Genomic DNA, 24281 nt, shown 5'->3' with positions numbered 1-24281 from the left:
CGTACAGCCTACACAAATGCATACACTATATAAGCTTCCAAACATTACGACTATGCTGTTAGATGATGAGCTAAGGCTTTTTGTTTGCATAGGCAATGCAGTCATGCATTAAATAAACAAAAGCTTGTTTCAGATGCAACAATCTACTGCAGCTTTTTATGACTTGGTGGAAAAGGCTGCCAGAACATGTGAATAATTCATAAGATTTTTCCCCACATTTTGGAAAGTTGATTTGTTCATCCGCGTAATCGCTTATCTATCAGGCCATTTGAATGGTCCAGTTTCACAAAAAGGACAATAAAATGTTCTTTTATTTTTGGCATAAGAAAATCTTTTGACATCCACCCAATTAACCTGCTCTGAAATCCATAGAAATTCACACATCTGTTTGCTTTAGGTCAGTGTGCAGGTCTATGCTTGTATCTGCTGTAATCCCATTAGCTATGATAAATTTCAAAGATTGTAACTTATACTTTAGGTGCTGTGAAAGGAACTGATAAAATCACACAGTAGACAGATGATACCCTATAGTATATCACTGATGAGAGATTGACTGGACCATTAAACTGGACCATTGAGGTCAGGAGAGGTGAAGCAAGAACAAATGCTTTGAAATGAGCTATACTCATTGGATATTGCTCAGAAGGCCCACAGCAAATTTGATAGATATTTCTCTCACTAGAGCACACATTTGCTCAGTGGTACCATTTATGATTACAGATACCTGATTTCAGTGTAATGGAAAAACTGCATAATGGAATGCAATAAATATGGCCATTCATGACTAGCTAATTACATATTGTGATTGATTTTGATATATTATTAATTGCATTAATGCACAGTGCACATTATGAAGCTGGATGTGGCACTACTCTACATTTTTACTATTTAAAAAGGCTGGTTATTCTGAGTGCATACAGTATGCAAAACAAGGTTTATAAATGTTTTAAAATGAAAATGTGTGAAAAGGTGAAATTTACAGGCTGAAAGATGCATTCAGATAGCATAAAATTATTACTGACCTCTCTCAAAACATTTACATTTACAGCGTTTAGCAGACACCCTTATCCAGTGCAACATTACAGAAGTGCTTTACAGTCTCTATCAAAACCTCCAAAAACATGCTAGCACAAAAAGGTCAGTGTCTAAGAATATTATTAAGCTCAAACCCTGTTAGAGAGGAGATAATATTCAGGGTTTTTTTTTCTTATTTTTTAATTATGAAGAGGTGGGTGTTCAGTCTTCGTTTGAAGACAGCCAAAAGAAATCCCTTGATTATGGTGGCCCAAAAAAAGCCAACGCAATGCAAATGGAAAGATGTGCTGCGAAATCACAAACCACTTTCACGAAAATGACAACGTGTACAGTACAGTGGCATTTTAGAAATGCACTGCAAATTCATAGGTGCAATTCAAGCACAGCAAACACATATCTGCTCTGGAAGTGCATAAGACCCTTTATACAATATCACAATATCAGTATCAAAACTAGGGGCAGTTTAGTGAAGCCAATCCAATCCACCTGCTGGCATGTTTCTGGAAGGAAACCAGCAAACCCAGAGGAAACCCACACAAGAGAACATGCAAATAAACTCCTCACTGATAGTAACCTGAGCTCAGGATTTGTTTTAGGGGCAGTGGTGGCTCAGCGGTTAAGGCTCTGGGTTACTGATCAGAAGGTCACATTGCTGTGCTGTAATGTATATGTGCCAAAATAAAGGCTGCTGCTTCATTTGATTTTGCATTGCATCTATGCATTTGCAGTGCATTTCTAAAATGCTTCATATGTTGTGATTTTGATAAAAGTGCTCTGCAGTGCATCTTTCAGTTTGCAGTGCACTGGGGTTTGACAGCCACCATAATCAAAACATCATTTACAAAATAAATTGTTTAATGAGGAAAAGGACAAAATACGAAACAGTACAAATATTGATTTCGTTGACTACTCTGCTACTCTGCTACATGTTTCTGTGAGTAACAGTGAGTGCTGCAAAAGTAGTGACAATACCTGCAATACAAATACTCTAAAACCATATCTGAGGGAATTTATCACAATGTTGATATTAAAGGTTTTAGTTAATATTACCACATCACACCAGGAATGCATAATCGCCTGATTTTTGAAGAAAACCGAGAGGTGAAAAATCCGGTGTGACAGCTGCCTGAGAATACCAGGAAGCAGGTTTACACTGTTTCTCTTTGAAAAGCTGCACAGAGTCATAGACGCTGAGGTCTTTCTTTTGGCTCAGTGTGTGCTGAAACCGCTTCAGCAGTTGGTCTGCGAACTTTCAGAGCACTTTCATCATAAGGAGAGAGAAATAATGGTAGGTGCAGGGAGGGAAGGTGCACAGGGAGCTGAGGAGTAACTGGAACGCGGTGTTCCTTTCTTGGTACAGTTGTTCCAGAGATCCAGAGTTAGCCTGCTAGGTTGTTTAGCACATTGGGCATCTATTTGATGTTTGTTCTATCTTGATTATCTTGGTGGAAATAAATTAGATGCAGATGATGATCTACCGATCTACTGTTGTGTGTACACACAAAGGGATTGTCTGTTTGCTCTGGTCACTGTGTGTGGAATTGTGTATTTGGCGTGTTTTTTTGTGGCTGAAATATCCTTAAGTAAATATTGCAAAAACCTGCAGAACCTGCATGCAGGAGGAGATTTTTTTTTTGTATTATTTATTCAAGGGCATTGTTTTTTGTGTGGCTGAGTGTATGATTCTTTTATGAGTTCCAAGTACTCTGTGCTTTCGACTCTTGCTCCTGGTTTTAACGGAAAACTCTACCCTGAAACACCATTATGTTTATATTGAAATATATGTGATGTGCTTAGCTATTCTGGTGCTAAATTGTTGGTAGGTGCTGTATTTTCATTATTCCTGTGAGACGTGTGCAGCTGTGGTGTCAGAGGGGACATTTCTAGCACAAAGGTGTGTAATAGGAGAAGAAAAATCAATCTTAAACATAAGGGAGAATCGATCAGGTTTTGCTGTTAGGTTCTAAAAACAAAAGGGCAAGGGCTTCTTTTCTCACTCATCATGTTCAAGCAACAGACTCATAGTTCCACAATGCAGTGCAGCAACTGGGATTGGCTAGGGAGCAATCTACAATATGACAAGCACAATTGACAGCATTGACAGCGGTATTAGTGTAATGGCTGAGGTTTTGGAACCTTATCTATTTCAGCAGAGTGTACGGATAAGTAAGTGAGAGAGCTGGGGAGAATAAAGAACCAAAGCGCTGCTGCACCAGTCTCTTTAGGTAGAGATGAAATAAGGGCTAAATCTCACTGGCGCTACTATCAGTGTGTAGCTGAAAAGCATTGTGGGTAATGTTAAAAGTGAAATTCCATTACAAAATAAATCCTGGATGCTGTTGTAGATCACATGTTAATTATAAAGATTAATATGCAATTCATTTAGGGTGGGTTTTTTTGTTTAAATATCCACATGAACATGCTGTACATGCTTTACAGTACACACCAACATAACCAAGCACTACCTACACTATGTCACATCACATTTCAATGTGCAGGTGTTTATGGACACTCCTATGGCTTGCTATTTAAACAGCAACTCCAAACCAGACAACTGACACTATTCATTATGTCTTCCTGGATGCAACATCACAACAACACAAAATATGTGTCTTTGCATGTACAGTCAAATGTACGGCAACTCCTCAAACTCAGAATGACAAGTAGAGCGTGATATAAGGCAAACTTCATGTTAAATTCTGTGTATATTAAAAAAAACACACACACAGCGATTGTGAGCCAGCACAAGGTTGACTACCTCTTTGATGAAACGTGTGTGTGTCATGCTCATAAAATCTCCCCCTCATTTCTTTTTCAGCTTCTTCAGCTCTAAATTTGGCAAGCAGCTTCATTTTTCATTACCCATTGAGTACTTACATAATATCTAGCAAAGGTCTTTTTTCTTCCTTTGTCTCGTTCTCTATCTGTGTTGACGAGCCAGTATGAAAGTCTAATCTTAGACGCATCCAAACCCTGTGTAATTTAGTTGCAGTTTTAATTGTTCTAGGTAAATGTGGATTTTATTCAAATGTATGACAACAACCATTAACATGCATGCTTTAAAATGTAACTATCATATATCTCTCTCGTGCATCATCTTCTAACCCTTAGTGAAAATTCCTGACCTCATGCAATTATTATGATTACAAATGACTCTTCTTCTGCTGAATATTCACACACACACACACACACACACACAGACACTAAAGTGCTCTGAAATAAAGCACTTTTTCTCACTTCCCTTAAGAAAAGTGCTTTGCATACGTAACACATATCCTATTGAAATGTATATTATAAATCAAACACTGATTGGAAAACTGACATACATACACATGTGATGTTGTGAGTAATATGAAATCATGTGGGAAAAACATGAGAAGGTGCCTTTAACCATGTTATGATAAGTAAACACAAATTACATCACATGTGAAAAATAAAACTACATGAATGCCATCTGAAAATAAATAAATCACGTGAGAAAATCACCTGTGGAAAACTAAAAACATGTAAGTAGGCCGCATGTGAAACAACAAGTAAAGTGTCTAAAAACCACAGATGTAAAGTCATCACTTGGTTGTGATTATTCACATGTGAAGTTTGTGGGACTTTTCTGAAAGCATCATATCAGGGGGGAAATGTTTAAAAGCAGTACTCATGCATGTGTGTAAGAAACATCTAGAAATCAAATATGTATACAAGAATAGCCTGATGAGAGCGAAAATGCAGTGAAGCTTTTTTGCCAGAACTCAAACCTTTAATCTGAGCATTTTCACTGACTGACTGGCTGACCGATCCCCACTGTTGAAGTGTGTGTGCCCAGGAGCTGCTTGCGACACTGGGTGGTGAAATATAACTAAAATGTGACCCAGCAAAACAAAGAAGAGGAGAGAGAAACTCTGTGAGCACATTTTGCACTGCATTCGTTTACAGATTCAGAGTAAAGTCAGTTTGGCATTTGTACAAAAGGAGACGTGAACTTTGACCACTGTTCCTTACTAGCCTGTGGCTAGCGTCGGCAGATTAAAGACAATAAGGTATGTCAAAAACTGTCCAAAATACAAGAACACACGAAAAAGGGTAACTATGAGTGTGCTTTCTGGTGATGATGCATATGCAAATGAAAATCATTTTACAGGCTCTCTTTAAATTCTGGTGGTGTCTGAGGTGCAATTGTGCAGCGAATATCAAATGTAAACCAACTTTAAAACCACAGCTATAATTCTGAGAAACTGTCTCATTATTTGGACACTAAGTCATAATTCTAGGAACCGTTCTTGTTATTGTGACTTAATAAATGTATTTATTTTTCCTTCAAGTGGCAGAAACGGGCTTCCATAGTCTGCTGGTTGAATAATTGGAAAGGCAGATTGTGAAAAAATGAAGATGAATATCCAGCAAAGGAGGTTTTTTTGGAATATGGATAGGGAAGAATTAGTATTCCTCAGATGCTTCTTAAGGCAGATTGTGGTCTGGCAAAAGCTTGGCTTGACTAGTCTTGTTTCCAGTCCAAGAGATATAAAAGAAATGAAAAGAAATAAATATGTGTGAGTGAAAACTTATGCTTGGTTACATAAAGAAATATGGGGTGCCTAGTGTATGTTGGATCAAAATAGAATTTCCGACTCAACTAAAGGACCGTCTTCATAGTCAGACTTTTAGCAAAAAATTGGTGATGGTAAGTCACACTTTCTCAGTGTACTTCACACTAACAGAGACTGGCCATCTGTACAAGTGTGCATGTGTGTGTATGTGTTCTCTGCCCTTGCGCTGAAATATCAAGGCTGATTTATGTGTTTGTCCTTTCTAGTCTTCTCTAGTGAATCTGGCTACCGTAGAGCAATCCTTAATAAGGGTGCTTTGAAAAAAGAATCGATGCGTAGGTTAGATATAGGCGGAGATGCAGCATGAGCAATGCCGCAATGCCAGACATAAGGAATGAGTGAAACCAGTGACTGAAAAATCATTAACTAAATAGGATTCAAGTGCTTTTAATGCAATTAAGAAAGGAACCTGTATGACCTATGCTTCCTTTCTGACTCATTGCATCCCTCTACACTTCCCAATGAGACCCACACACAGATAGATACATTACAATTGCTGGTTTTAATAAATAAGATATTTTTCAACAGATGTTTTTTGGGAAGTATAACATGCACTATATGGCCAAAATTTATACAGTTATATGACCATCACATCCATATGTGCTTTTTGAACATCCCATTCCAGATTTAGTCCCCCTTTGCTGTTATAATAACTTCCACTCTTTTGGGAAGGCTTTCCACTAGACTTTGGAGCATGGCTGTGGGGATTTGTGCTCATTCAGCCACAAGAGCATTACTGAGATCGGGCACTGATGTTGGACAAGGAGGCCTGGTGTGCAATCAGCATTCCAGTTCATCCCAAAGGTGTTCAGTGGGGTTGAGGTCAGGGTTCTGTGCAGGACACTCGAGTTCTTCCACACCAGGCTTGGCAAACCATGTCTTCATGGACTTTCGCTTTGTGCACAGGGGCATTGTCATGCTGGAACAGGTTTGGGCCTCTTAGTTCCAGCGAAGAGAATTTGTAATGCTACAGCATACAAAGACATCCTATTCAATTGTGTGCTTCCATCTTCATGGCAATGGTTTAGGGAAGAACCACATATGGGTGAGATGGTCAGGTGTCCACATACTTTTGGCCGTAGATAACTGTATATAGTGTAGATCATTTCTACTATACTACTACTGTAGATAATATCTATAGGGTGTCCCAAAAGTCTCCATACATTGGGGAAATGAACACTTTTTAGCAAAATACAATTTATTTACAAAAATCCTCTACATCATTGGCATTTCATTGTAAACACACACAGAATCATCTCTCACACTCATGATGAACTCGTGTTAACACATCTTCTGTTATGCATATAACTGCATGTCCATCGCAACCTTGCGACAGCGTCACGATCCAGCCTTTAGAATGAATTCAATACGTTTTTCTTTTGTCAAAGGCATTCTTAAAGGCTATCTGAAAAAAAAGTATAAAAAATTTTGGAAGACATTTTGTTAAAAAGTGTTCATTTCCCCTATGTATGGAGACTTTTGGGACCCCCTGTACATATGGTGTACATAATTTCATTAAAAGAGCAAGAAATACTTTGGGAATTTGGAGAATCATCAAGGGTGCGAATGAGCAAGTACAAAAACACCCTACTAATCCTTGCTTTAAAAGTCAGGAAAATCTTTTTTTCATGGTGAAACACACCAGCACGCCTGTCCTATAGTAGGAAACCAAGGTGACTGAATTTGTGCTGTAATCCTGAATCCGCAGAGCAGCAGTTTCACCAAGCAGCAGTGGATGAGCAATGAATCATCTTCGAGATGTACAAGTCCAGTTACTTAGTAGACATTCAAAAAAAAAAACCCTGTCACTCACATACAAAAGCCTGTATTTCTCCCTTTCAGAACTCTCAGAACGAAAACATACCTGAAAACACTGATTACATTTTGCTTTTGCTTATCTCCACTGTTCACATCATAAAGACAGGTTCAGTAACTCTGAAAGGACTAATAATGCATGTGTGTCCATTTCTATGCGAGAGAGAGAGAGAGAGAGAGAGAGAGAGAGAGAGCGAGGACATTAGCAAAGAGATGAACACACAGATGGTGCTGTAATGCCTCACAGGCACACTCTACATGGTACTTTTCCACCTTCCTCCCACACCAGAATCTATCTCACATGCATGCAAACTCTCTCACACACACTCACATTCTTTCCTGTTCTCCTACACACAAATACCCCCCCCCCCCCCCCCCCCCCCCCCCCCCGAATGTTTATTTCTCTAGAGAACAGTAGACCACAACCAATTAAACATCGAGTCGCTTCAGGCACCATAATGGATGATTCTGAGTCTCCTATTTCTGACACCCAAGACAGTTTCCTTTCCCTCTCTTATTAGAACAATTTTTATTTCCCTTTATTCATATATAATTCCAAATATTTTAAACATATCTCATGTCATACAACAGAGCCACCCATCTGAGAGAGCAAAACAGTGTCCTTTGGTGAATAGAAAACCAGGCAGTGGTCTGTGTCAGTTCTGTGTCAGTCAGTCGGTTGTACAACTAAGTGTCCAGAATGTCACATAACGATTATTATTATTATTATTGTTGTTGTTGTTGTTTTATTTATTCATTTCTATTATTACAGAACTGACTGCCAATATAGCCAAATCGAACTATTTCTGTTCATTTAATAATACAGATATGGAGCTAGTTAAATCTATAAATGTTAAAAAAGAAGAAAATATCAGTGTAAACATATTTAGAGATATTTATGTGTGTTTTTATTTAGAGAGTTATGTAGAATGGGGGAGTTTTCATGTTTTTCCCAACACACCTGATCCAGCTGATGAGAGGTCTGGTAATCAGTTCATCAGCTGGCTCACTGTGTGTTTATTACATGATTTATTATGAACATTCTTATAATTTCACCTAATAACTTTCTCTTCCATTTTTGCAGCAATTTATTTTTCATATTTATTCATGCTTTTCGTAATAAGCACAGTTAATGAACTTCTGTTAATGAACCAATCTCACACGAGCTTCTGTTAATGAACCTGTTCACTCTAAGACCAGATAGATGAGCTTAACTGTGTCATTAGCGGTTGTCAGTTTCCTTCATTAGCATTTCCTTTCTGTTTGTCAGGATAGTAAATATATGAATACTGACTTTTGGGAGTAGTGCGAATTGTTAGCAGCACTTAAAAATCTCGTTTGAGTTGATTTTGACTAGTTAGCATGTTAACCAGCTTAACTGTCTAGCCAAGTGACAAATACAGCTATAGCTACCAGTGTCACTTATTTAGGTTAATTAGCTAGTTAACCTATTTGTATGGCAACTGAGTTTGCAAATGATGCTGTGCTGTGGCAGTTTAGCTGGCCTAGCATAGCATAGCATAGCATAGCATAGCATGCAGTGATTGAACAGATACATGAATGGATTGTATTCTGTTGCATTCTGTACTTGCTGGCTGCTTTTTCTGGAACTCCTGTCCCTTGGTGGCACATAGCACTGCTGTACATCTTACAAAGAGTTTTGGCTTCTAGTCGCTTCTTTAGATCCCTCATTAGTGTATTCTTGTTTTTAGGGCAATTACATATTACAGAAGAACTTCCTGTAATTCGAAATGGTTTCAGGCAATCTGCAGCAGTCTGGCATGCATAACAGCTACTTGGTTTACATAAAACTTTTGGCACGAACAGAATAGTTTAATTATAATCTTGGTGTCTTGGGGTAATACATGCAGCCGATTTGCTGCCGGATGTAATTTTCTTCTTTTGGAGCAAGGATTAGATGTTGATGGTCCTGAACATTCACTAGTTTCTTTTTAACAGGAATGCTGTTTACATTGTCTTGCTGTCAAGCTGTCATCTGCATAACACCTGTGTAACTGCATTATTTTGTGAATGTCTCTTTTGCTGCTGCTAATTGGTAAGGGTGAGCCATTTATGTTATCTTCAGCCCTGTCATTGAAAATCCACAATGCATTCATGTTTTAACTTTGTTCCAACTCACTACACACCTGATCCAGGTAAACAAATGGAACTGGGATTAGCTGGCTCAGGTGTGTCAGGCGCTCAAATAGAAAACTGTGGACTGACTGGAGGCCCTGGAGAACTAAGCTGAGAACCCCTCATTTATGTTTTCCACACCGGCAGAGAAGAATGCCTGAGAGAAAAGGCAGGATTTTGTGGAGTGGAGAGAAGATTCTTGAGTTAGGAGCTAAAGCGTGTGTTTTTTTTTTTAAGATCCAAAATGAATAGAAGAACATGTCGGTAGCAAACAAGACAATGTATTTTGTTTTAGAGAAATACGACATGCATTATTATAAAGAGACTGAAATGATTAAGAGCATCTGGACTTAATAGCATCCCTTGATTCATCACTGAATTATCCTTTATTGTGTGTATATATATATATATATATATATATATATATATATATATATATATATATATATATATATATATATATATACATATATATATATTCTTTAAATTCATTGGTGCTGGGGCCACATGGGACTTCTCAGATTTGAAAACTTTATAGCAAATCATTAAAAATGATCTTCCATATCAAGGGAAATATAAATGAAATTTACAGTAGCAGACAGAACAAATCAATGAAAACACTGAGGAATATTTACGCATTTTGTTATTTGGCCTACACTCATCTTCTCTCCAGTCCTCTCTCTCACACATTGTGTGGTTGTGTTATCATAGCTTAGCCACTGAGGCAGTTTTGTTTTCTCTCCCTCTCTAGATCTCCAAGCAGCAGCTTCAGACCACCAAGGATCGCTTTGAGTCTTTCCTCAAAGGAGACACTCAGATTGTGGCAGATGAGGCCTTCATCAATGCAGTTCAGAGCTACTATGAGGTACAGACAGAATCCACCATTTTGTTTCCCTTTACATGCTAACTAATTACTAAAAACATTTTCAATTTTTATATTTCTTTCACTACAGTGTGGTAGTAAAAATACGCCCTGTGATATTAGTATGGTAATAAAATGTGGTAGATGTTTTAATCTAAAATGACATTTTATTATAGCCTTTTACTGGCAGCTTAAATGGGCCATAATGCTGCAGTGCAAGATGATATATAATTAAAAAACAGCCCTTGGACATTTTATAATACTATAAAATAACTCATAGTGTTATTATGTTTAGAATTGCATTTCATTTTGTTATCTCATAGCAGCAAACACTTGGGTAATGACATCTCACTGTATAAGAACATGAACATTGAGGTGACAGCTCTAAACAGCCCTCATGGGACACAAATAACTCTTTTTAGTTTGTATATATGCATACACTCTAACAGACACACAAACGACAGTGAGGAAATTTGTATGCTAATGGTTTCACTCATAAAGTATTGGTGTGGTAAAGTCACTATGTCATTATGTCATTATCTGGCATTGCTATGGTGTGGGCTTCTGCAGTTGCTAATTATCTTCTGCTGATAAATACAATGCGGAATCATACGCTGAGTAACTAAGACCAAGATTCTTGGTGATTTCCTTGCTGAGTACCTAAGACTAAAATCAACGTTATATTCCAGTGCTTGCTAACTGATGAAGATACTGCATCAATTTTTTTGTGCGCATCATTATTCCAAAGTGCTTGGAACTTCCTCGCTTCATTTATTTATTTATTTATTTTTATTTTATTTATCTTATTTATTATCAGTCCCAAAAACCATTTAGCTCCACCCACTTAGATTTTTAGCTAATTTGCATAATTTGCCAAACCTGCATTTGTGAACTAGTCCTATGATTCATGGCATATATCTTCACTAAAATCATGGCCACCATCAGCCAATCAGGTTTTAGCAGGCATTTGACAAGGTTAGCAATGAGCTACTGTCACAAAACTGTGTGTAAACTGTGTAAATAAACATAGACCATATGTTCATTTATGGTCTAGCGTATATGCACTACAACTGGCCAAATATGACATATGACAAATATGACAAATTTACAAATTTTACATGAAAAATTTATAAGGACATACACATACACGTAGATACTGATGCATTTAAAATCAAAGGGCTTTCCAATGTGAATTGAATCATTAAGAAAGAGTGGTTACATTAAAATACAACTGAAAACCTTTGGTCTCTTTGGAACACAGTAGGGGTAGGATGTAGGACTGAAGCCTTATCAACACCCTGCACTCTGCTGGTGATGGACTCATTGTTGAGTTTAAACAGACACACACACACACCAGCTACACACACTGCGATCATGACAGATCGGCCATCACTTCACAGCATCACTGTACACAAAGTGTGTGTGTGTGTGTGTGTGTGTGTGTCTGCGTCAGTGGAAGCACAGTGTTAACATGCAAACCATTTGGTTTTTGTGACGAGTGTTCAAAAGCAACCACAGTAATGACACAAATGGTTTGATAGATTTTAATGTTATTACTAGTTTTGTATCTCATACTAGTAATCATAATCAAACAATCCCTCATGATCTGTATGTCAAACTTGTATTAACTGATAATAATTCAACATTTTAACCCAGTACCATGGTCATCTTCATCCAGAAACAGTTAATTTTCATTAAAGAAGTTTGTAACTGTATGCGCAGGTAGAAAAGGCATGTGTCAAATTAGCGTTTGGATTGGTACCAGACAGCAATTTAGACCCCAATCCGTCTTCCTGAATACAGCAGTGGAGAGGGACTTCTAAAGTAGGGAAAAGCAGCTGCCAGCTCTAGCAGACCTTCCCAGTGTGGAAAAAACTCAACATAAATCACATTTTACTCGCAAGTCCATATAACTCAATTTGAGACATGGGTAGGAGACAGACTGTGTGTGTACGAGTGTGTGTTTGTGTGTGTGTGTGTGTGTGTGTGTTAGGGGGGGTTAGGTTGGAGGAGGGAGAAGGAGGGGAGGTTCCGGATGTTAGTCAGACCCTTTAAACCTCACTTGACTGCCACTGCAGCAAGAGCAGAGAACAAATCACACTTTTTTCTCTGCCTGTTTTCAGAAAGGAAAGAGAGTCTAAATAATTCAGAGAACAAAAGAGATGGAGAAAGGTGGAGAATTTGTGGCTTTATGAATGCAACATTTCTGCTTTCACTAGCCCCATCATTTCAAAGCTATGAAATTTTACAGTTTCAATTTCTTCCCATGGCTGTAATGACCTTGCTATATTATTTCAATATATTACTACAGATGGAGGCAAATCCATCATATTGTAGAATATTAAACCAAAGTCCAGAGACACTGTTTTCCCAAGCATATTGCAGTTGGATTCATTATTGATTTAAATCATTATGGAGATTACACACTGACTCAAGTGCACTTTCTAGAGAAGCAGCACTCAGAGGTTCATTCAAGTGCAAGAAAATAATTCCATGACACTCGATTTTGCTAAGTATTTTTTACTAAGTATTTATTTTCTTCTAATACCCTCAGTACATCATGTGATTAACATGCAAACAATAAGACCAGATAGCTTAACATGTCAGGAGTTTACCTGCAAATATTTTAACAGCATTATTTCTTTTTGAATAAACAGTAATTCAGTTAGAATATAACTGGAAGAATTAATGTGCCACTCACTGGCAGCTTGTCCAAACAGACCACCATATACAGTATATCTGCTGTTCCACAACTGTTAATCCTCAGAAAGTCCTAATTCATTCCACACATTTTAGATTTTGCTGAAATACTAATTATGACCAACTTTTTAAAAATGTTGCTATTTGACAGATGATTCGGTCACCTTTCTAGATGTTGCGCAATCGTGGGGCCACGTGCTCATTGTCCGATTTAGCTCCATAGAGTTATTATTACACCTAGTGGTCAAAAATGTGAAATGCAACAAGCACTATTAGAGGCCCACTGGGATAGAAGTCACACTGTGAATATTTTCAGTGGAGGAGGAGCAGCCAACAGGACAATTAATGACAGAGTTGCCAGAGTTGGGATTTTTTTTTTTTTTTGCCAAAATGAGCCAATTTAAAAATACTCTATGGCTGCCAAGATGGTGTTTTATAGCAAATAACTGGAATTAAATCTAATACATTTACACAAACAAAGGCAAAGTGTAAGTGCAGACAGTGTATCTATGATGTACAGAACCATTTCTACTGTAAGACATATTGCAAAGATTGAGAGAGGAAAAGGGGACTGTGGCGTGGATAATGTCCATACATCCATGTTTCTCACATAAAGGAGAAAAATGTGTCCTTTTCCAGTGCTTGACATTTTTATGGCTAGTTTAAGGGCTTTTGTGTGTTTTTTGAGAAGTAGTTGGGCTGGAAATTTTGCTGAAACCTGGCAACCATGGTTAATGTTATTAGCTCTTCTGTGTGCCTCACACACAGAGACAGGAACACACCTTCTGTATCAAACACAGCTGACCAAAGGTACATCTAAAACCACTCAAAACAAGCTGTTAGACTGTGTGCTGGATGACTGTATGTTGTCAAATCTCAATTGCCTGTTGTGGAATTCCTCTAATAATTCACGAGACAGTAGCTTATAGCATAGTGATAGCCTCTTGACTTAATTTTGTTTGATTTCGTTATTAATGTTGTCCTGCCCCACCAAAATCTATGGTCAGGAGCCACTGATGGTGCTACTATTAGTGTTATGTAATACTATTACTAGTACTATTATGGTGCCACTGTTAAATAATACAGAATATGTTATCTGGGCTGTTTCTATATGCTATGAGTGGTGTACGCATTCACCAGGGGGCCCCATTAGATACAGGATTTTTCAGGGGCGGGGTGGTCCAAGTAGGATGTTGCTTAGGGCACCCAAAGGTTTATAGTTAATGTTTATCCATGTAATCAGCCTTTTCAGACCGCTCTGATGAGTCTAGGCATTTGGAAGCACTGTTGCGCTGTTCATTTTCACAAACAGAAGGTGATGGCTTTCAAAAATAATTACCTCAAGCAAAAAAATTCTTGCTGTAAAGCAGCTCTCTTGCTATTTCACCTGCTCTGCAATCTACTAGAATCACATGAGACACTACATATTTCAGTTTTTGTGGTGTCACTGTACATTTTGAAAATATAAAAATACAGTACATGAAAGTATTTTAATACTTTATAAGTTATATTAAGTTACATTTACATTTATAGTGAGATACCTAAAGAATGCATTAAAAAGTTCTCTTGGAACGTGTGACTCCTAGGTGTTTCTGAAGAGCGATCGCGTGGCTAAGATGGTCCAGACTGGAGGTTTTTCTGCTGTGGACTGCCGTGAAGTGTTCAAGCGCCACATTGAGAAGCGCGTCCGCAGTCTGCCTGAGATTGACGGCTTGAGTAAAGAGACGGTCCTGAGCTCCTGGATGGCCAAGTTTGATACCATCTACCGCGGGGACGAGGACCCACGCAAGGCTCAGCAGCGCATGACGGCCAGTGCCGCATCCGAGCTCATCCTCAGCAAAGACCAGCTCTATGAGATGTTCCAGCAGATCCTTGGCATCAAGAAATTTGAGCACCAGCTGCTGTACCAGGCCTGTCAGGTGAGTGTACGGTTAGAGCCACAGTAGAGGGGCAGAGAAGTGTTAGGTCAGTTATACTATATATTATGCAAACTTGCATAAAGAGATTTCAGGCTTTTGACACTGATATTTGATTTCTTTTTATTGTATAAAGAATAAAGTCCTCCATACATGCAAGGAAAACATGCTGGGTATTCTCAGGACAGGGACACCACATGAATATATACAGTTGGATAGGGACACATTCTGAAGTATGTAGTACAGGGGTGGACAAATCATAAATTCATTAACTAGCCCAACTGGTAAGTCAATGTGCTTGCCCATTCCCATGTTTCTGATGCCGGGAAGTCCAATTATTTAGGCCAAAAAGTGGTAACTAACGTAATTTACCTCAAAAGTTTGACAATAACACAGATTGTAGAAAAAAGAGTACTTGATTCCCTGGGAGGGGAAACTTTATGTAGCCTTAGTCTTTGTCCTCTGCACTGTACTGGAATCTGTTCAGAATCTGTTCAGAATCTGAACTGAATTTAGTGATTGTTTCTGAAAATATTGCCTTGCAATATTCATACTAAAAATAGTGCTTACAGCCAGACCTTGGTTCTTGGTTCTTGGTTCTCATGCAGCAAGTGGAGGAATTTGGAAAATGTAGTGCTTGCCACAGCACTGCTGAGAAAAAGTATGAACCCTTTGGGATGTGTTATGTTCAAGAATATCAAATGAAAAGTTTCTTTTGCAAAAGTCAATAGGAAATAGAGTTTTTCGTTCTCTGGTTGTTGGATGAGTGAACATTGGTTACTGATATATCACCAGCCTACTGAAACCGCTTGTCTGCCAGGCAACTGTGAATGAAAAATGAGTAGCCTGAATACGTAATCTTCTTGTCCTGAGTGCTGTGCTTGTGATTTGTCCACCCTTGTAGATGCACAGGGATGCTTGGTGAATATATAGTGATATACAACAGTAACACACATAGTTTTAGTGTCACAGAGTTCATAATTAATTGATTCTGCTTATACCACAATTTACAGCATTTAAAATGAGGTCTGTTAATAAAAAGTATTAATATATTCTACTGTGGCTTTGATTAGAAGCCGTGCCAAATGGTGATGAAACAAGAAGCCAAGACAAATTTACATTTCATTAACAGTGTAATGCATTTGAGCACACTTTTCTTGAAATACCAGTCAAGTGCCACTGATACGCTCAGCCGTCTAAAAATTTGTTGAGTCAGCTAAAAGATCAGGTGGAATCTTTTGCAGTCTAAAAGGTATCCACACTGGATATGTTTTCATCCTTAGACCCTTGAAGCATGAAACAATCCAGATGTCTATTTTTGTCTTCCATCGGACAAAGCAGGCAGACATCAGGGATGAGTCAGAGGCTTAGCTGTCACCATCACTCTGCCAGTTAGTGACAGCAGAAGCATTTTGCATCATAAAACTATAATGACTACACTATAGAGAAAAATCCTCAGTGTTGAATTAAGTCTAAAAGTGTTCACTTGAGTGATGCAAACAACAGAACACAGTAAGATTAAATTTAACACTGTAGGTTTTAGTTCAGCACTATTTTATTATAGTTAGGGAACCATCAGTCTTGGTTTGAGATTTTAAGGAAGTCTGCCTTAAAATGCTTTCTTGCTGAAACTCGGTGCGATGTCCTGTGCTTTAAGACGTATCTATAATATCAGCTATTCACTAGAATGGTGGGTAAAAATCAATCTATGTACATGACCCCACTGTTAAACTAAACACAGTTTAACCTGAGCACCTTTGTTTAGTCAACAGCTTGCCACTGTCATACATTGTACTCATATCACTCAAAAATTAATTAAAACACATCAAACATGTCTGTGAACCTTATACATCAAACTGTGCGCTACACATCAAACCAAGCTTGTTTACTTTTTGTGAGTGGAAAACAGCTCACTCACTCTCTTTTTTTTTCTCGCTCCTATGTTGGTCTGAAGGCCATGCGTAGGAGGATTTTTCTCTCTGCCAGCCAATAGACGACTCATACACCACCTGGAGTGTATTTAATGAAAGCACAATCACATGTAATTGGCAGAAATTGTCTGGCACTACGCACACACAGCCAGAGCGACTGCGCTGATGCCTGCCCCCTCACAAGCTAACACACACATTCACATCATCACAAATAAAACAAGTGGTCCATCATCTTACATTAACAAGCTCTTCATCCAACAGGAATTTCAGTTTCCGAGTGCGAAAGAGAGATAGTGATAAAGAGAGAGAGAGAGAGAGAGAGAGAGAGAGATGCTGGAGCCAAGTTTTGTATTATTGTTGACTCTGCATATTTTGGTATTGAATATTGCAAGACGCACCCTTAGTGAGCCACTGCATCGGGGAAACAGTATTGTATAACAATGATGACCTACATACGCAGCTAATTAGACCACCAAGACACAAACAGATCTTGATGATCCTGCAGATCTGTATGGCATTTATTACCGAGACATAATACGCAACTACTGACCAAGCAGAATGCCTTTTACCTGAGCTTTATTAATGAATTGGTTGTCAATGGTTAATTGACATTCTGAAGTTCCTGAGTCGAGGCTTTTTATATAAGTACGGCACTGAATATATCCATGTAATTCAGTTATTTAGCCCCTTAATGTTTCAGCATATTATTCAAGTACTCATCCTAAATCATATTATTCATTAACAATTATGAATTATTCAGTCACTACAGCGAAATTAATAGTAAAGGTATGTAGTTAGGTGGAACAGTGGTTCAGTGTATAGGGTCACCGGGTCAATCCTGTGCTCAGGTTACTGTCTGTGCAGAGTTTTGCAAGTTCTTCACGTCTTCATGTGGGGTTCATCCGGCTAGTCTGGTTTCCTCCCATAAACCTGCTGGTAGATGGAGTGGCTACTCTAAATTGCCCCTAGGTGTAAATGTGTGTGTGTGTGTGTGTGTGTGTGCATGGTGCCCTGCGATGGTGATTTCCCACTTCATGCCCAGTGTTCCTGAAATAGTCTCTGTTCCTACCACAACCCTGACCAGGATGGCAAGTGGCATTACTGAAGAGGAATGAATAAAACAGGTGTGTAGTTGTAGGAGAGAGTGTAAGTCTGGACTCACCAATAGTCTTGTGCATTTAACCATTTATTGATAACTACATAAATCTGTCTCACTGCTTTATCCTGTCCCTGGCACTTTCACTTCACACTTGGGCTTTCTACTAGAGGGAGATTTTTGCTCTTTCTTGGTTTGCACACTTCAGGAATGAGATCAATGCGGTCTGCATTTTTGGAACCTGTTAGAGCCATTCCCTGCTTGGTTTGCACACCCTGGAGCAAGCCTCTGTCACAACCTGGGCTTTTTTCCCATGTCCTTTCTAGATCCCTTTTATTCCTTCTAATGTTAATATCACTTGCGATTATCATTTCTATAAACAATGCTGTTTTCTGCATCTTATAAGCCATCACTGTACCTGGTTGGCTCACTATTACTTGTTTATTTGTCCAGAACTGGTAGTCCCACTGGATTATGGGTTTTTATTTTTTGGGGGGGGGGTTTGAGTTTTTCCCACCACTCCCACTTCCCATCACTGTAGTTTTACATATGAGTGATTCCTGTCTGTTGATCCTGCTTGCATCTTGAAACCTGCCATAAGGTGCTGCATTATCTCAAAGACTTCTGTACACAGTCTGATATTATACAGCACTGTTACAATTGATCCACCATACAGCAGCTGATAAGATATATGGTATTGTGCAAATGTCTGAGGCACAGGTAAAAAAAAAAAAATCTGTAAAGCAAAGATGCCTTCAGAAGACAATAAAAGGAAATCAAGGAAATAAAAAGTTTTAAATTTAACAATACTATAAAGAGTAGTGAACAGTAAAAAATGAATTAAATCAATAATTTCATTGTATAAACACATCATTAAAACTTCATCAGTTTTCTTAGGAACACTGTTAAACAGTTTTATAAGGAAACCAGCAGGTAGGTTGTTACACACATCTATAAGAACTTCTTCTGCAGACCTGTTATCTTTTTAATCATGCACTGGGTCATATACCTACAAAGCTATCCAGTTTTTATCTAGAAAGGAATGTATGCTATTTTCTTTAACAATGTACATCCTATTACATCCTCAACCTCCTTCAACATCTTTTCTACTGATTCTCTAATACAAAATAAACATCTAACGTATATACTCAGCAACCACTTTATTAGGAACACCCATACACCTGCTCATTAATGCAATTATCCAATCAGCCAATCATGTGGCAGCAGTGCAATGCATAAAATCATGCAAATACAGGTCAAGAACTTCAGTTAATGTTCATCAAACATCAAAATGGGGGAAAAAATGTAAGCCCATCTGGCACCAATAAACATACCAGGGTCAACGTCATTGAGATCACATTTTCTCCCCCATCCTGATGTTTGATTTGAACATTAGATGAAGCTCTTGACGTGTATCTGCATGATTTATGCATTGCACTGCTGTGACATGATTGCCTGATATAATTGGCTGGATAATTGCATATATGTGCAGGTGTACAGGGTTCCTAATAAAGTGGACAATGAGTGTGTCTATTTAAATAAAACTAGAATGTGTAAGACTTTTGCACAGTACTATATCTCTTCTAAGTCCGGTTGTTATTGATATATCTGTTAAAACTCTTTCAGGTATCATAAACCAATGCCTTCCTATCAGGCATCATATCCTTCATAAAACTTTAACCTTGTTCTTTTGGTTCTTCTGTTTTTGAATAAACTTGTAAAAAAAAACCTGACAGTTATATAGTATAGTTTTTGAGATAGAAAATCCAAAACATTTTCGAACACCATATGTATTATTATACACTGAGTATGTGCAGTTATTTTTTTTATATCTTGGTGGAATAGTGTGTAAATGATCGATTCACGTTAATATCCCTGCTGTCATGAATATTTTCCCCCAAGATCTGCTTTGCAACTCACTTCTCTCTGCAGTGCTCTTGTGCTGATTGCATTAGTTAACGACCATCAACGGAGCACGAGAGCAATGAACACGTCAGTCTCTTACTGTACGTGAAGAGGCATTAGGATAATGTGTGCCAGCACTGAATCCAGGATGCACAAGGCTCTCTCTCTCTCTCTCTCTCTCTCTCTCTCTCTCATCACAGCTCCTTCATCACAGGTCAATAAATCATTCAGGTTGCTGGGTCACCACCCATGTTATTAAAAACACTCACTATCCCTTTAGGAGTATGAGGGAACTGCTGAGCTGCTTAAGAATGTGTTTACACATTAATGTTGCAGAGGATTAATAACTCAAGAAAGTCAGGATGGTACGAGTGTGTGTGTGGGATCCTTCTGATTCCCCAGAAAGAGGCTCAACGTGATGGACAGGAGAAATGTTTGTGTGTGTGTTTGTGCAAGTGAGAAATGCTGGGAAGAATCAATGTAGTCTTGATAGAAGATAGAAAAAAGGAGAGTGGCTTTGTGCAGCTGGTGGCTGGAGCTAATTACGTGCTCCACTAACCAACAGCTCAGAGAGGACCACAGGGTTACAGCATACACACACGCACACACATACACACACACACACACACACACACACACACACACACACTCATTGTTAGGATTCTTCTCTATAGTGTAGCATCTCTGTGAATCTGTCAATGATTCACTGTAGTTTGGATACTATGGTAGCTACTACTCACTTAATTATTAATGTGGAAGCCATTAGTGACTTCTGGGAGCTGTCTATCTCTGTCTCTAGCCCTCTGCCTATCTTTCTCTTTGTCCTTATCCATTTCTCCTTGCACTGATCTCTCTCTGTCTACCTCTCCCACCTCTCCCAATATGTCAGATAATAATTATGAAAGAGATATCAAACAGATTTTCAGCCTGTCACCACTTCACACAGTGACAGCCAAAATGTTTAGGGACAGGTTGGGAACCAAATGCTCTGTTAAAGGGACCATTTCATCCATATGTTGGCTTTCTAGTACAAAAACAGGTCTCTGATCAGCTAGCTAGGTAGCAGTTTAATGTTGCCCACTTAAGTATAAGTGTAAGTACCATATTTAAAAACCATCAGCTAGCTTAATCATTTCCAAAATGCAACCTAAACAGTGAGCTGGGATTTAATTTTCTAAGGAAAGTCCTTTATTTCCTTTTAGTGCTGCAAGACGGTCGCAGCTTCTGGGTTTCTTTTTCACACTGGAAGTAAACGCCCCCGTGTTAAAGGGTCTGCCTAACCGCAACTTTTGTGTTCTGTTATGTTGTGCAATTACATAAAGCAGTTAGGCTATTTTAGATTTCTGGGGGGTTCAAGTGGGAGGCGGTGTTTTTAATCTTGTAACTACTGGGACACTGGTTTTCTCTAGAGCCCTCGCTGGTGACAGTACTTCACAAAAATATAGCATTACCTGTCCACCTGTATCTCAGATTCTGGAAATGAGGAAAATTTAAGTCACTGCTTAAAACCTTTGAGACATCATGCATCTGGTTTGCAAGTAGCTTACTGCTACATATGTGACATGCTATATTTCTAAGCTACAAATCATTGTTTGGGAGGGTGTAAGCAAAATAATAGATGCCTGATCAGCTATACTGTGGCTCATACTGTGTGTTTCCAGTTTGACACCATATTAAGTTATAGGAATTGCCAGATATCACCAGATGCAACCACCTGTGACAGCTTCCCTCTCTTCCTCTCATACACCCAGACATTTCTTCTGGCGAGTCAGACAAGTAGGTGGAAAAAACGGATTTTCTCCTAGTGAGAGTCACAGAGATAGAGCGAGACAGCAGTTTTTGTGATCTGTTGTCTCTTTCCTCACGTTTACGACTGCTGTCAGCAAATCTAAATCTGTGCATCCATTATTAATGCATAGGGGCCTTGCCGCTCTCCATTACCATGTGGATGAAACTAGGCTAACAGCTGCCAGGAGCTCCCTCTGGTGACAGTCAGCTACTGTACCAGCTCACTTCTAATAAAGTAGTGAGCCGTACAGTCAAACTCAGCATAGGGATGCCACTGTACTGATGCCCACTGCAACCTAGGTTCCCTTAGGCCTTTCAGATATTCCCTGATTTTATAAAACATTCCAGGACTGGGAGCTCAAACATCAAACTGTGTAGTACAAGCTTTTATAAACTTTTTTATAAACCATTACACAGAGACTAAGAAGGCAGAGAGAACATTATAATGAATTCTGCTTTTATGTTAATGCATATAGGTCTAGAACACGGCCCGGCTTCACCGTTCATGGATTATCTCCATAGAAACAGCAGCTGGGTCTATGAATTGAGCAAGCCAAGTGATGGCTCCTTCAGGTACACTACAGGAGCAGTGCTGCAAAACTTCAGCTTGCCATACCGCTGCACTGCAGGCCACCTGTCAGAACCATGGCCAAGTGGAAAAATCATGCCAGTCATGCAGCAAACAAAATGGAGTCATGCCAAGAGCAGAGAGAAAGTGGAACATTTTTTTTCATCTGCAGCGTAATTAAGTCACACAGTAGTTTTAAATTTGTTGTGGCTTCCATCTCATGTAAATCTCTTATTGGCATATAGACATAGCTCTTATTGGCATATAAACATCTGCAAAATGTCTATGTGCCAATAAGAGATATGTCTATATGCCAATAAGAGATTTACATCATCATCTGGTGCTCTCTGTTAAAATCTAAATGTCACATGTTTGATGTTCTCTGCTAGGCAAACTCGTAAAGCTGTTTGTGATTTTGATGATATCGTTGACGTTTTGTCTTTTAACATGTTCTAACTCCATCCGCAGGCCCTGGCTGATGTGCATTATATGACCTAAAAAATTAAGGGCACTCAAGGTTACAGGCAGTGTTTGTTACACACTATTGCTTTACTCATGTTACAAGATTACAGAAATAGATTTCACATTAAGGCAAAGACTTCAGAAGTGTTTGCCACAAGTGATGTTCCTGTTTAACAGAGCTCAGCCACCCACTCACTGACAGCACTGTCCTTTCCTTCACTGGAGCATTAGCCACACACACACACACATACTCACAAGGTTCCCGTAGATGCCGTGCCATGTTTAATTAGAGCAGAGCCCCAGGAGAGCAGGCCACAGAGGGCGGGCTCTGGGGACACGATTATGTTCTGCTGCCGGTGATGGGGTATCCCGCTCCACAGTGACAGTTGCCACAGCACGGGGTTGCTGCAGTGCTGTAGCCCCTAGATGCTGCGTGGGTGAGAGCAAGACAGTGACATGCACAGGAAGTGATGGCTGACTGGGCAAGAGGGATGTGCTAGATAATACAATGTGCACATACTGTAAATTCAGTTCGAAGTAGGTACATGATGATGCACACATATCCACACATACTCCTGTTTTCCTTGCATACTATGCATATGGACACACACACTCTCCTTTTCATTGTTGAAAGAGTCAACAATGAAAAGGAGAGGATGACACTATTACTATAATTATCACTATTTTAAACACTATTCCATGAGCTAGTGAGGTAACAATTTGGAAACTTTGCATTTAGGTCAGAAGAAAATAAAAGCATCCAAGCAGGAATTAGCAAGATTTATCAACTTCAGGAATGTTAATAGGATTCAAATTCCAGACCGTGGGGTGCTGGAACATGTGTACAGTGCACTAAGCACAGATGGTGTTAAATGATATTGTTGAATGTTTCATTACACTAAATGATTAAAGTTCAATAATAAGATGAAACTTACTTGGCTACAGCAGCGTTTTTGATTATCTCATTCTTGCCTCCGTTCTTTCTAGTTGCTTGTATGCAGAAATTGTGCTGACATAATATACTGATGCTGAATTTCCAAAGCCTTATATCACATCTGATTGCTTAAAGAACATCTGCAGTGAGCGTAATAATTGCAGGAATTGTAATTCTGTTTGAAATTGGGTATCAAAATCTTTTAGTTGAAAAGGCTCTGTTTTTTAGAACAGAGCTATACAATTATGTTTTGACTTTGAGAACGGTGTGGTTTACAGGAAACTGATCTTTTGAGTTTTTGAAATAAAAAAAAATAAAAAAAAGCCGTGGGGTGGGGGGTTGGGGGGAGGGTGGCTGGGTCGGGGACATATAACCATGTGCTCTCAATGTATCTTCATCAGACCTGCTGCCATCTTTTAATTCATAACACTCCAGTTTAAACTGACCTAATTAGAAATTAAGCTCTGTAATTGCCCTTTGACCCTTTTATCTCTTTCTGAAAACAGCAGACCTGCTGTCTCTTGTTTAAGAA

At 38.8% G+C, this 24281-nt stretch overlaps 1 protein-coding gene across 14 annotated transcripts in view; it reads left to right on the top strand.

Moving 5' to 3' along the window:
- cadpsb (Ca2+-dependent activator protein for secretion b) overlaps positions 1–24281 on the top strand; it is a 79036-nt gene that overhangs the window by 6613 nt on the left and 48142 nt on the right. For all 14 annotated transcript variants that reach the window (XM_034311631.2, XM_053229580.1, XM_026931527.3 and 11 more), the window contains exons 2-3: positions 10339–10452; positions 14736–15068. In XM_034311631.2, coding sequence (XP_034167522.1) covers positions 10339–10452; positions 14736–15068 — 447 coding nt within the window. The remainder of the gene's footprint in view (positions 1–10338; positions 10453–14735; positions 15069–24281) is intronic.

The sequence above is a fragment of the Pangasianodon hypophthalmus genome, chromosome 2 (assembly GCF_027358585.1).
Source record: "Pangasianodon hypophthalmus isolate fPanHyp1 chromosome 2, fPanHyp1.pri, whole genome shotgun sequence".
Classification (NCBI taxonomy): domain Eukaryota; kingdom Metazoa; phylum Chordata; class Actinopteri; order Siluriformes; family Pangasiidae; genus Pangasianodon; species Pangasianodon hypophthalmus.
Note: the sequence above shows the minus strand (reverse complement) of the source record. Positions and strands in the feature narration are given on the sequence as shown.